The 12,347-nt window shown below is 45.9% G+C and overlaps 1 protein-coding gene across 1 annotated transcript in view; it reads left to right on the forward strand.

Annotated features, from left to right (window-relative positions):
• The first annotated feature begins 1,397 nt into the window (after positions 1-1,397).
• The window catches only part of ELF2 (E74 like ETS transcription factor 2), a 30,126-nt gene continuing 19,176 nt past the window's right edge, over positions 1,398-12,347 (forward strand). The window contains exons 1-3 of the mRNA XM_052690064.1: positions 1,398-1,492; positions 6,382-6,577; positions 7,548-7,713. Coding sequence (XP_052546024.1) covers positions 6,506-6,577; positions 7,548-7,713 — 238 coding nt within the window. The 5' untranslated portion in view covers positions 1,398-1,492; positions 6,382-6,505. The remainder of the gene's footprint in view (positions 1,493-6,381; positions 6,578-7,547; positions 7,714-12,347) is intronic.

The raw sequence follows: 12,347 nt of genomic DNA on the forward strand, positions 1-12,347 counted from the left end.
TGGTATTGACTTCAGCGTGCAAACCAATTGAATTAAGGGAGAAAACACGAGAAGTGGAAGAAAAGAGAGAATTATGCATATTCAGATGGTAATTTCCACGTTTCTTTCCCTCTCTGTAGTTAACATACAGAGGTCTGCAGAGACTTCGTAGATCACCTTCTTGTAAACTGATTTTCTCCCGCCTTCCTTCTTCGTCAGGCTACTTTAGTTCTTCAGTAGTGACTGGGAAATTCTGTTCTCCACTGAGGGCTACGTGGGAGTAATTAACCATTGGTTAACATGCACTCACGTAATCTAACAGAAGAGGGCACTCAATCAAAGGCGGTAGGGATACTAAAACGCAGAGCAGAGAAAGCATTCCCCAAAAGCTGAAGCTGAGCAGGAAGAATTAAGTAACGTACGATTCTGCTCACTGGTTTGTTTTTAATAAGCTGAACTGCACAGCTCCTTTTCATTCTGCTCGTTGCAGTGAGCAACTTAGTTCCAGGGCAAACTGTGGTGTTCAGGCTGTTGTGGCAAGATAGAAGCCAAACTTGGAGTTCAAGGCTTGACAGTTCTTGGCAGCAGGCACACAGTCTGGCGTTCTTCTCAGATGCAATCTTTGTTAATCTGATGTTTGTGCTTGAGAATACAAACGTGGAACATCAGACTTAGAATCATAGAATGGCCCAGGCTGAAAAGGACCACAACGATCATCTATTTTCAACCCCCCTGCGATGTGCACGGTAAAATTAGGTCCTCGAATGAGGTCCCACGTCACTGCAACAACAACGTGACTCTTGTACAAAGTAGTACAGGGCTGGAGGAAACCTCTGTCGCTGTGGCTTCTGAGAAGCTTTTGTTTCTGTGTCCAGAAGGGTACTTGTAGCCGATAAAGCCCCACGTCTGTCGCTCTGTTCCGAACCTCCCAGACCAAGGGACGGAGGCGGTTGGCCGTAACGCTCCTTTGTGAGGGGGCTGACGGCGGTCCGCCCGTACCGACAGGACCCCGACAAACGCTGCGCTGTGCAGCCGGCCGATTTCGCGCAGCGCGTGCTCTAACGCTGACAACCGCGACTGGTGGACTGCCGCACGAAAGGCACAAAACCTTTAAAGCCGACTGAGGCGGGGGGACTGAAACCGGACAAGCTCCTGCACAGCCCGGCTGAGCGCCGGCGCCGCGAGGCGCTATGAAGCCGCCCCTTCCCGAGGCGGGCGGCGGCTGCGGGCACGGCACCCCGCGGGACGGCCCGCACGCCGAGTGGGGCAACGGTTCCGGCGGGCGCCTGCGCAGGGGCCGAGCGGCCGCGCATGCCCGCAGCGCCCCGCCGAGCGGCTCGAGCGTGTGCAGAGGCGGCGCGGGGGGGGCCGGGCAGGTTGAGCCGCGGCAGCCGCCCCGCCCGCCGGAGCCGCCGCCGCCGCGGGGCGGCCTCGGCTGTGCACGGGCGGCGCCCGGCCCCGCCCGCCGCCGTCCCAGGCGGGCGAAGGAGGCGGCCTCCGAACCGCGGGCACGGTAAGGACGCGGCGCCGGCTCCCGCGGCGGGCGGGCCGGGCGGTGACGGGCGGCCGCCCGAGGGAAGGGGTCGGCGGCGCCCCTGCTCCGCGGCGCTTTCGGTTTCGAGTGCCCCTTCGGCGGGCGGCTCCCGGCGGCTGTCAGCGTCGGCGCGGCCTGCGGGGCGGCGGGGCAGCCCTTGTTTACGCGGGGCGCGGGGAAGATGGCAGCGCGGCGCCGGCCGCTCGCTCTCTCGCTGTCATGCGTGCTGCCGGAGCGGCGCCCGGCCGGCCGCTCCCCTTCCCCCGGCCCGGCTCGGGGTGCCCGCCGCTGGGCTTGTGCTTCGAGTGCGTTGCCTCTGTCCTCGGCGGCTCCGGCGCGGAGCGGGTGCGGCCGGCCCAGGCGCTGCGCTGGAGGGTCCTCGGCGCTCCCAGAAGTGGGATTCTAGCAGTAGCGCGTCCAGGCTGCTCCGGGGTTTGTGGCCCGAAAGGTGGGGAATGGGGACCGCGTTTCGTGCCGTAATGTTGGGTTGAAACGGTGTGAATGCTGCTGGCGTGTTGGAGAAAGCTTTGTAGCAACGCGCTAGCGTGTGCTGAAAGCTCCTCCGGGGGCTTTGGTACAGCTGCTTGGTTAATTGGGTGCCGAGGAACAGAGAGGTCTGGATCTGAGGTTGTTTGCACGAGCCGTTGCTTCCCGGATCCTGAGGAAGCGAAATAAAAGGCTGCATGTCCTTGTGGGACCGTGCCGTGGGTGTGAGCCAGGGTTCCCTGCCCTCTGCTTATCTCCATTGCTATCAGTTATTTAGAAAAGGGAGGTGTTGTATGGCCCCTTTGGTGGCACTCTGTTATGAGGTTCCAGCAGTGCCTACCTCAGAAAGCCCCAGAACGTGAGACTGTGCATCCTTGTGCTGCGCGGTCGCTTAGACGGCTGAGGGTTTCTATCTCCATAACTTCCTGACTTGAATGCTCTCAGTCCTTTGGCCTCTAGAACATCCTTCGAATATGAATCCGGTCTTGTGCACGCCACTTCCTTTGTTGTTGTGCTGTTTTGTTTTTAAACCCGCATCCTTTTTTCTTTGCGTTGGTCCCTGCTCTTTTATTATGTAAAGTGATGAATAATTTTTCCCTACTCTGATCCGCTGGGGAGTGGGAACGGATGTTAAGGGCCAACAATTGGCGTGGCAGAGAGAGGAGGCCTGGGACCAAGCAGGGCGGTGAGGGGCGAGAGGGGTTTCAGGGCCAGTGGGAAGGGAGCCTGTTTGTAGGGTAAAACATGGCAGGGTCCAGATAGGTGTACTGAAGTCACAAAGCTTTCTGCAGAGTGCTGGTGCTTTTTATGTCACCACAAAATTGCATGTCCATAGGATTCATAGGCTTCGGCTATTGAGCTTCCAGAACAAACTTTGGATGGTCAGATTTCTTGTTAAATATACGTGGAAGCTGAGTTCCTCGAGATCCTTGCTGTGTTGGTACGCTGTTAATTGGAGCCATGGTAATAATTCCTGTGTGTTCAGCAGTAGAATGACTGCCTTGTGAGGTGGGGGCTCTGATGCTTGGACACGTGTTGTGACAGGACAGTGTGCTCTGAGCACTCCCCTGTTTGACTTGTTTTTCTGTACCCGTTTGTTGTAGTTGATAAGCTGCTGCAACTAGCCTGGACTGTCTGTTTTGTTTTCCTGAAATACAAAGATTGCCCCACGTCAGCTTTTTGGGCAGACCTTGTGATTCTTTAGCTATGGAGAAGTTGTTTTTTTCTGCTTTTGCAGAAGCTTCTCTGATTCTAGACTTGTTCCGCGTTTCAAGAAACCACAATGAACTCACAATTTCTTCTGTCAGGGTAAACATCTTGGAAAGGCTTTTCAGTTGGCATAACGTGTTTCTTTTTAAGTTTGTAGGTCTCAGGGTGAAAGTGACATTTACTGGTGTGCTCGAGGTGCTGCCTGTGCAAGACTGCTATTGTACCCGTAGGAAGCCTTGGTTGCAGTCAGTGGGATTCGGCAGCGATCTCAGCTGCTGCATTTCTGTCTGTATAACTGATTCTGTGTGCAAGCCAACTTCTTTAGCTATTCTGACCGACCCAAAGGAAGGCCTGCTTGAAAGCCCTGGTGTGTGATAGTGCTGCTGGCCTCGGTCCTGCTCCTGCGGCTGTATCTGTGTAGGTATCCACATAAATCTATCCTTGGGGTTCTGGATGCCAACCGAATAAAAGGGAGACATTGTTCCAGAGGCTCGTACACGTTTTCTGAGTGCTGCAGGAGCAGCTGCCTCCCATCAGTGTTACCCAGCGTTCCGGGTGTTTTTCTTGTTTTCTGTGTGGGTGCAAGTGTGTGGAGCTTTTTTCAAGCGCCGCTTTTTCTTTTGTTTGCTTACAATTGAAGTAAAACCAAACCGACTTGCAGATTTATGCTGAGTTTTGTTTTGAGCCAGACCTGGCGTAGGGGAGGTGACGTGCTGTGCCATCTTTTTCATGCCAGCTTATCGACTTCACTTATTCTTTTGAGCCGTGTGCTTGCTTTGCTGTTAAGTGGAGAGCGGCTGTGTGCTGAGGGATTGACTTAAGGTTCTGTTTTTGGATGGCTGTTACGTGCTCAGCACAGCTGTGGCATGCAGTGTTTTTAACCTTGTCTGGTAGTTGCTGAAAGCATCATAGGAGTGTTTGGATTTCTTGTGGGGAGGTGCTTGGGTATGTAGACAGACCATTTTGCGATTCTATTTCTGAGGGTGAGAGCAGCTCGGTTTCTTTCTGTTTTCCCACAGGATATGTGTTTAAAGAACTAGATGTGGTGCAGCAAAGCCCTTTTCCCTGTTGCAAGGGACTTGATGGGGAACAGGCCCGGAGTTGTCTGAGATTCAAGGTGGAGGCAGGAGGGTGTCCTGGGGTGTGCAATAGGGTAGAGAGCGAATGCTTGGCCACTTCCCTCAACAAGAGATGTGTCTGCAGGACTCTATCGCGTGCACAGCCCACGCCTACCAGGATGTGTGTTGTTCGGTTTGTTTGAGCACTGCTAAACCAGGCTGGGTCGGTGGGCTGCTGTCTTTTTCCACCCTGCAAGGTTGTTGAATAAGTTACTGAATAGGAAGAGTCTCTGTGTGAAGTTGGAATCCTGATTTCCAGAGACTCCGTAGCTTTCGTTGATTCCTGGACTGTTTTGTGTCATCTGTCTAAATACACCACCTTTAGCGAACGTGAGGGTGTAGTGCCCTAATGATTCTCCCATGTATTTTTCTCTTGGAGGGTTTTATTCATTAGAAATGTCGGCTGTGCCTGGAAAGTGAGGATGATCTAAGAGCGTGTGTGTTCCTTACATCGCCCTAACTCTGCTTCTATAGGTAATTGCTTATTCACTTGGAGAGAAATCAGTGCAGAATTCATCTAAGCTTCTTCATTCCTAGAAGCCAAATAAATACATTTCTTTCTTTCTTTCTTTTTTGGCATAATCTGTTCTACACATGAAGCGTTCTCTCTTGCTGCAGCTGCGTTAGCCACCTGTGTGGGATTATCGTAGGTTCAATATGACCAGACAGGAGTCGTGGTCTAATATATGAGTATTTATTTGTATTGCTATACAGCATGGGGACCAGGATAGTCTATGCAAGAGTGCTGCCTGAAGCTCCCTCTGCTTTTGTATCAATGCGTTATTCCTGAATTGCTGGAATAATGTTGGGGCTTGGAATTGGTTGGAGCCTGCGCTTCCCAACTGAAATAAATTTTCCATTTGTTGGACTCTTTTTTTTTGTTGGGTTATGATTGTGCTTGGCAGTATTTCTAATGTGGATGATCACGGAAAAGTAGAACAGTCTGTTTCCAGGATAAGTGTTTTTTTTACTTTTCCTTTTGGTTATTTTTGTCTATGTTGGGCTTTGGAGTTGTACTACAACCATAGAATCATGGGCTTGGGTTAGAAGGGTCCCCAGGGATCATCAAGTTCCAACCCTCTGCTACAGGCAGGGCCACCAGCCTGTAGATCTGGTACTACACCAGATCAGGTTGGCTCATCCAACCTGCTCCAATGCATTGATCTCAGTGGAGTTAGCTGCAAGGGTAGTTGATATCAGATTGGCTTCTTATGTCTGACATGGAATATGTGCTTTCTCCTGTGGAGCTAAGAAGCTAAACTTCTTAGGTTGCATCGTGCTGTAGCAAACTGCTCCTCACTGCCCGGGGTTTATCTGCCTCTTGGAAAGAAACAGGAGATAAACAGTAATACTTAGGGTAAATATGTTGTAGCTGTTTAGAAACAAAGCTCTACTCCTCAGTCTGGTCAGGAGAGATGGAAGAAGTTGCAGGTTGTGTATCTCTGTAAGCTCAACCAGTCTGTGATTTACCCAACTTAGAGTGTTATGATGTGCAGTGACCTTCTTCAGACTCTGGACAGTTTCCTCTAGAAAAAGGAAAAAGTGGTGCTGCTGCAGTGCTCTTTAATTTAAAAGATAACCATCCGATGTGTATTGATGGGTTGTGTGTTATATAAAAAAGGCAATATGGTTGAAAGTGTTATAATGAATCTACAGCTGTTATGGCTGTGGAATCGGTAGGAAAAAGAAAGTGTCATTTAAAAAAAAACATATCCTGACTTAATAGTAGCTCTAGGAAAGCCGTGCTGGCCCAAATTGCATGGTTTGTATGTATCTGTACCTCTGTAACTTTGAATTTCTCACTGATGTCAAACGTCAACATGGTTATTTATTATCTTCTAATAAAAAGTTAGTCTGTTAGTCTGACAAGCAAGCTCTGTCTTTTCTATATGGCTGTGTTCAGTGTTACCTTTACCAAGGTCAGCACAATCTTTCTCTCGTGTTCGCTGGTGCCCTTTCTTGATGTAGAGATACAGCATGCAGTAACTTTCTTAACTGGTGAAAGTCTTTTTAACATCAGCGGTGCAAATAACTTAAAATTATTTTGTGTTTCAGCCGCCCTCGCCTAGCAGTTGTACAGAAGTGGATTGTGAATGTAAGCCTTTGATAACCTCAGCCTATCAGCATTATAGTCCTTGGGATAGATAGCAGCTCTGCAAGCCTCTTCAGGGGATGCACCATGACATCAGCAGTGATTGACACTGGAGGCCCTGGCCTGGAGTTCGACAGCACTGGGATGAAAAACCACGAGGTTAGACAAATAAGCAGAATGTATTTACTGACGTGCTTTATACTTTCTATCCTGAATTGAAAGAAAAAGCTGCTGTACGCTTGCGTGTGAAGTGGACCAGGGAGTGTTTACAGAGCAGATGGCTTTTCAAGGATCTCTTAGCACATCGTTGTTTTATTGCAGAGAAGTGGAAGTAGGAAGCTCTGAAGTCTGCTGTCCAATTGTAGACTGAGCTTCCGGAATTAAATTGCATATTAAGCATCTCTTTAAATTAATGGTCTTAGGTGTGCCTTAAGGTAGGATCAGGTGAGCAAAACAATAGAAGGACCTTTTTCAAACATTGTATCTGCTTGTATTTTGCATTCTTAAAAAAAAAAAAGAAAAAACCCACAACAAAAGCATTCTACTGTCCTGTAGGCAGTAGTAAATACTGTAGCTGGCAGGATTCTACTCCTGCAAAGCTTGGACAGATTAAATATACTGCCACAGATATTTTGATCCTAAAACAAAGAAAGATAGGCATGTGGGCTTCAAATTAGCTAGCTCTTTTATGGTAACTTACATACTTAATCCAAAACATGAATGTTCATAAGATATGGGTCAGACAAAGGTATGTTGCAGTATATGCAGGAAGGCTTGATTACATTTTGTATGGAGCAGAGCGAGAAGAAACACTTGGTAAAGCTGAGTAACTTAGAAGCTTGGTCTTTTCCAATATCTTAAGATTTAAAGCATCAGATAACTTTAAGTGCTTAGAATCAGTAAAAAAGACCTTTGAGATTCAGGAGTATCCCCTGGGTGAACAATAAGCTCTACTTGTTTGTTTTTTTTTTTAAATCTCTTCCTTTAGAAGAAAATTTCCTTTAAAAATCTTCAGAATTGTTATAATGATTCGAAAAATATGTAAAAGCATAAGAGAAAAACACTGATTTGGAGTTCAACAGTGCAGTATTTAGAGGGTTTTTTTTTTTTTGTTTTTCCCTTTCTATAGGAAAATGAGCCAGTCTCTGAATTCCCAGCTGTGATTGTGGAGCCAGTTCCTAGTGCCAGACTAGAACAGGGTTATGCTGCTCAGGTCCTGGTTTATGATGACGAGACTTATCTGATGCAAGATGTAGCAGAGGAACAAGAAATTGAGACTGAAACTGTGGAAACAGGTAGACTTTAATTTATTTTTTCATTTCTTTCTTTTCTTTCTTTCTTTTTCTTTTTCTTTTTTTCTTTTTTTAGTAGATTTTCTTACTTTTAGAGGTCCCTGAGGAATGTGGCTTTACGTTTACTCACAGGGTAGAGATCCTGACCTGGGATCAGACCTGTTAGCACTGCAGTTAATTGTAATTAGTTGCAGCGGCAGCAGGACTGGGGTTTGACAGGTAAAAATGTCCCCTCAGGTTTAGGATGCTGTATTTTCTAGCACTGTGTGCCCTCATAAGTAGGGTAATCTTCATTTATGCGTTTGTTACCTACTTACGTAGGGGGTTAACTAGATAACCTGGAGCTCTGAAAACTCATCTGAGCCAAGAACCTGGTTAGAATTTAGTTCTACCGTGTGTCTGAGCCAAATAACTGCAGGACAACTGGCAACATGGACTGCATTGTTCTACTTAGCCTATCTTCAAACTCTTTCCCCCTCCCCAAGAGCTCCGCGCTTTGTTCCTTTCTTCCTACCTTTTTGGTCTGAGAGCAGTTTTATTGCTGCTTTAGTGGCAGGAGCGCATGGCTGAGGGGAATGGAATTGGGCTGTCCTGTTAGAGGCAAAAAGCTTAATGGACTGAAATTAACTCATGCTGTACAGTAAAATAAGTAATGAATGAAGAAAAGAGTAGAGCTTGGGCATTAACGCGCCTGACCTGTGCACAGAAAGATACGTGTACCTCTAAACCTTTCTGCAGAACACATGCTCGTGAGCTCTGAACTTCCTGAGGAGGACCACTGGCTGTTTGAACTGTCTGAAAAAATGAAGGTTGTGCTCCTATGAGAGCCTATGACATCTGATGGTCAGGCTGCTGCTGTGTTGCAGTGGCTGTCACCCGCCCCGTCCGCTTTCTTGTGCTACTCTTACTTATGAAACTTTGCAAAACATTCCCCTATGCTAATTTTGCTAGAACAAATAGCAGAGAAACAATAGAACTAAAATGTTCTATATTGTTCCTAGAATTAGCGTGTTGATGTGGGGTGGGGAACTGCAACCAAAGGGAGGAAAAACCCTCCTGGGCAGTCTGTACTAAACCCCTTGAGTGGAACGTGGCTGCCTGATACACATACCTTGGGGCTGCTTAACTTAGAGAGTTTGAATTCCTGTTGTCATATAGTCAAAACACAGCTCGCTGACTCTTCTCACAGTTGCTGACTTTGTAGTGCAGTAAATATGTGCACGTTTCCATCAAAGTGGGTTAAAGTCCAGTTTCTCCCTAAACAGTGGATGTAATTGCTCATACATTTTTGGAATAGGAATGTTAATCTCACGTGGCACTGCATCAAAAATCACATGCATCAACTTTGTAAGATATGTGTGAACGAATTGTTCAGGTCTTGGAATGCTTCCAGTGTAATGAAATGCAGTTTAAATTAAATATACTAATTGTAAGTTACATTAATGTAAAGGAAAGGTATGAACTGTGGCTTTTTTAGAAGTTGCTTTTCACTGTGGTGACAAAACTTATAAGATGAAGGTAAGTGGGAGGTGAGGGTGCTCCTCCCAAGAAGCTGACCTTTATGAATTAAACCTGTATTTGAAAGCTTTCAAGTGCTCATATTTTGATACCTTCTGCATTAAGTAGTGTTGCTTTTTGGACATGAAGTATCCTGTTTCTCATGAGTAAGATTTTGATAGCTTAACGACTAACAGAGCAGCGCTCTTAGAATAAGGAGCTATTGCAAGTGAGCTCTTTCTGTCTTTAAGTATTATGTTTTGGCCACAGTCAGCTGGGGGAAATGCCAATTAAAAACTCATAGTTCTCTAGGATTCTTTCTTTTTAGCTGCTGTTCAGAAGTATATTCAGTATGTTCAGAAGGGCAGGAAATACAAAGGACCCAGGAAACATTCACTTGGGTAATGTGCCATTGCAAGCAATGGACTGCAGCAGTGTAAACTGCAATGTGTTTTATTTCCATGTTCATTGCTTAAGGTGTTTGGTAGGAAGCAGCTTGACATTGGAGATGTGGTAGAAGGTGCTGTTGTTGGTGTTAATGAGGAAGCAGGCTAAAACAGAGAAACAACTAAAGATGATATACTAATGCTAAGAGCATTTCAGGATCCCTGTTTGGTGAAGTATGTGCTTCTGGTATGTCCTAATTTAGATACACACAACAACTTGTTTTCTGTGTATCTTGGGAAAAAAAAATGATGTTGTTCAATGAACCCCTTCTGTACTATGCAGTTAATTGAGTCCTGTATAATTTAGTAAAAGGCAGCATTTCTAGCCATCAGATGCATGGGTCAGCGCCCTTTGTGATCAGCATGGCAGGGTGGCTGACGTGCTTCTTGGTCCATTGAACAGTCCAGCCATTAAATCCACCTTTCCAATTTGGAGACAAGGATGCTGTGGGAGGGTTGTGTCCAAGGCCTTATTCTAAAGTATGGTTACCTGTAGGCTCTAAGGTAACCTGGTAGCAGCCTTTCAGTATCTAAAGGGGAGCTACAGGGAAGAAGGGGACAGACTCTTTCTCACCATCTATGGTGATAGGGCAAGGGGAGATGGCTTCATAGTTAATGAGGGTACGTATATATTGGATATGATGAAGAAGTCAGTTACAGTGAGGGTGGTGAGGCACTGGAATTGGTTGCCCGGAGATGTGGTGGAAGCCTTATTCCTAGAGACGTTCTCAGTCAGGCTGTACTGAGCTCTGAGCGACTTGGGCAAGCTGTAGGTGTCCCTGTTAATTGCATGGGAGTTGGGCTAGATGACCGACCCTAGTTGGGCCTTCTAAGTGTTCCTTCCAACTCGACCAATTCCATGACTCTATGAATGCTGATGATTTTTTATTTAATTTGAGGGGAGTGTATATGTACATATCTGTATTTCTCCTTTTGGACACTTTCCAGTCATCCGCTAATCTATCTTATCTATCTTGATTTGTCGCTGGGGAATCATTAATCTTAATTAGTCAATCAACTATAAAAATTAACCCATGAACTAAAAAAGTAAAGCCCAACAAGGTTACTGTAAGAAACACCAGCTGGTTCAAGTTCTGTTTGTCTGTCCTGTTCCAGGAAATAAAAAGCTACCTGTGTGCTGGGAATGGGGGAAAGACTTGATTAAAAGAGTTATCTAGGGAAAATGAAATGCAAGGGTTTTAATATTTTCAGGTGCTCATACGACATTGTCGGTGGAAGTAAAAAGCCTTTCTGATGTTTCAAAGGGAAAGTGTCAGCCTTACATTGAAATAATGTTTATCTTCCTGTGCACAGTATCACTCTTATCACCCTTTGGACCATTGGGAACAGAGTTACCAGCTTTGTTTATTGGAACAGTCAAAGTGTTTCTATCACAAGCCTTCTTAACAATTGGTTTATAATACATGGATTTTGTTTGCTTCTACTTCCTGATTACTTATCCATCCTTACAGTGTTTAGCCCTTCACAGCAAACCCTTTGTGGTTTATGTAACAGCATAAACTGCCATCCCTAAAGGAGCAGTCTCTCTGAAAAGGAGTTATTATAGTTATCTGCCATGACACAGAGCCCCTAACGTGGATGTGTATGTTAGTTAGATGATGCAATCTTTGGATTACATTCATTTGAATTTACATACATTTGGATTACTCTCTATGCAGATCTGAAGGTACCACAGACATGATCTGCTGTTCTTGTCTGTGGATGATGCTTTGTCTTTGAGCCACGTTTCTTCGAATGTGGTGTTCCATCAGAAATCCTCTTGTGGTGCGAGCTGAAATTCTGGTTTAATTCTGTAATTGGTATTGCCACAGAGGGGTGGAAGGTGTGCATGAAACTACTTTGATGTACTTTCATGGACATCTGAAAATGAGCCCCTGCAGGATTACAGTCTGATGGAAGAATATTGTGCTACAAAGACAACAGTGATGGTATGTTTGTCTGTGATCTCTGAAGGCTTTTTTCTGCCCGGAAGTTCCTGTAAGTTATCAAGTAAATTGATAGCCTTCGTTAAGGAGGGAGGAGATGGATGTGCAGTGAATTAAGGCTTAGCTCCTCCCCTGAGAAAAGAAACGCTTGAAGCAATGTTTATTTTTAAGGCAAATCTTCTTTTGGAGAGGAAATTTCAGGTAATAACTCAGTTATCAGCATGAGAACCAGTTACGTGTGTCTGTGTAACAAAGTCCCCAATTGTTATCTGTTCCGGTATCTGCATCTCCTTGTCTTCTCTCATCATCATTGAAGTTGTTTTCCACTTACTTATTTTAGGTGTGAACCTGTGAACCCTTTGGTTTCTATCAGTTGTTAGATGTGATAGACTTAGATCTGGTAAAAACCTTACATTTGATTTGATTATGTGTACGTTGGGGTTAAACAAAGCAAAGTATCCTTCACGTCCGGACGTGATTTGATTGAACTGCCTCTTCTACAAGACAAGTGGGCGTTTGGTGGACATTGCAGTAGTGCTGACATATTGTGGTGATTGGTCTTTGTCTCCTTACTCAGACAGCTTGACCGAAATTATTCTAAGTGCAGAGCAGTGTGCTGTAGAAGGCTGTGCTGATTAGAAACCAGAATCTGGATGTACTATGAACCACACTGAACTCTCAGCGTAAGTTGGTGCTGCCTTCATCAAAGGGCTGAGATGATGCCCATTAGCCGGATGAAAGAAAAAAA

Source organism: Tympanuchus pallidicinctus, unplaced genomic scaffold (genome assembly GCF_026119805.1).
Source record: "Tympanuchus pallidicinctus isolate F22 unplaced genomic scaffold, pur_lepc_1.0 scaffold26, whole genome shotgun sequence".
Lineage (NCBI taxonomy): Eukaryota > Metazoa > Chordata > Aves > Galliformes > Phasianidae > Tympanuchus > Tympanuchus pallidicinctus.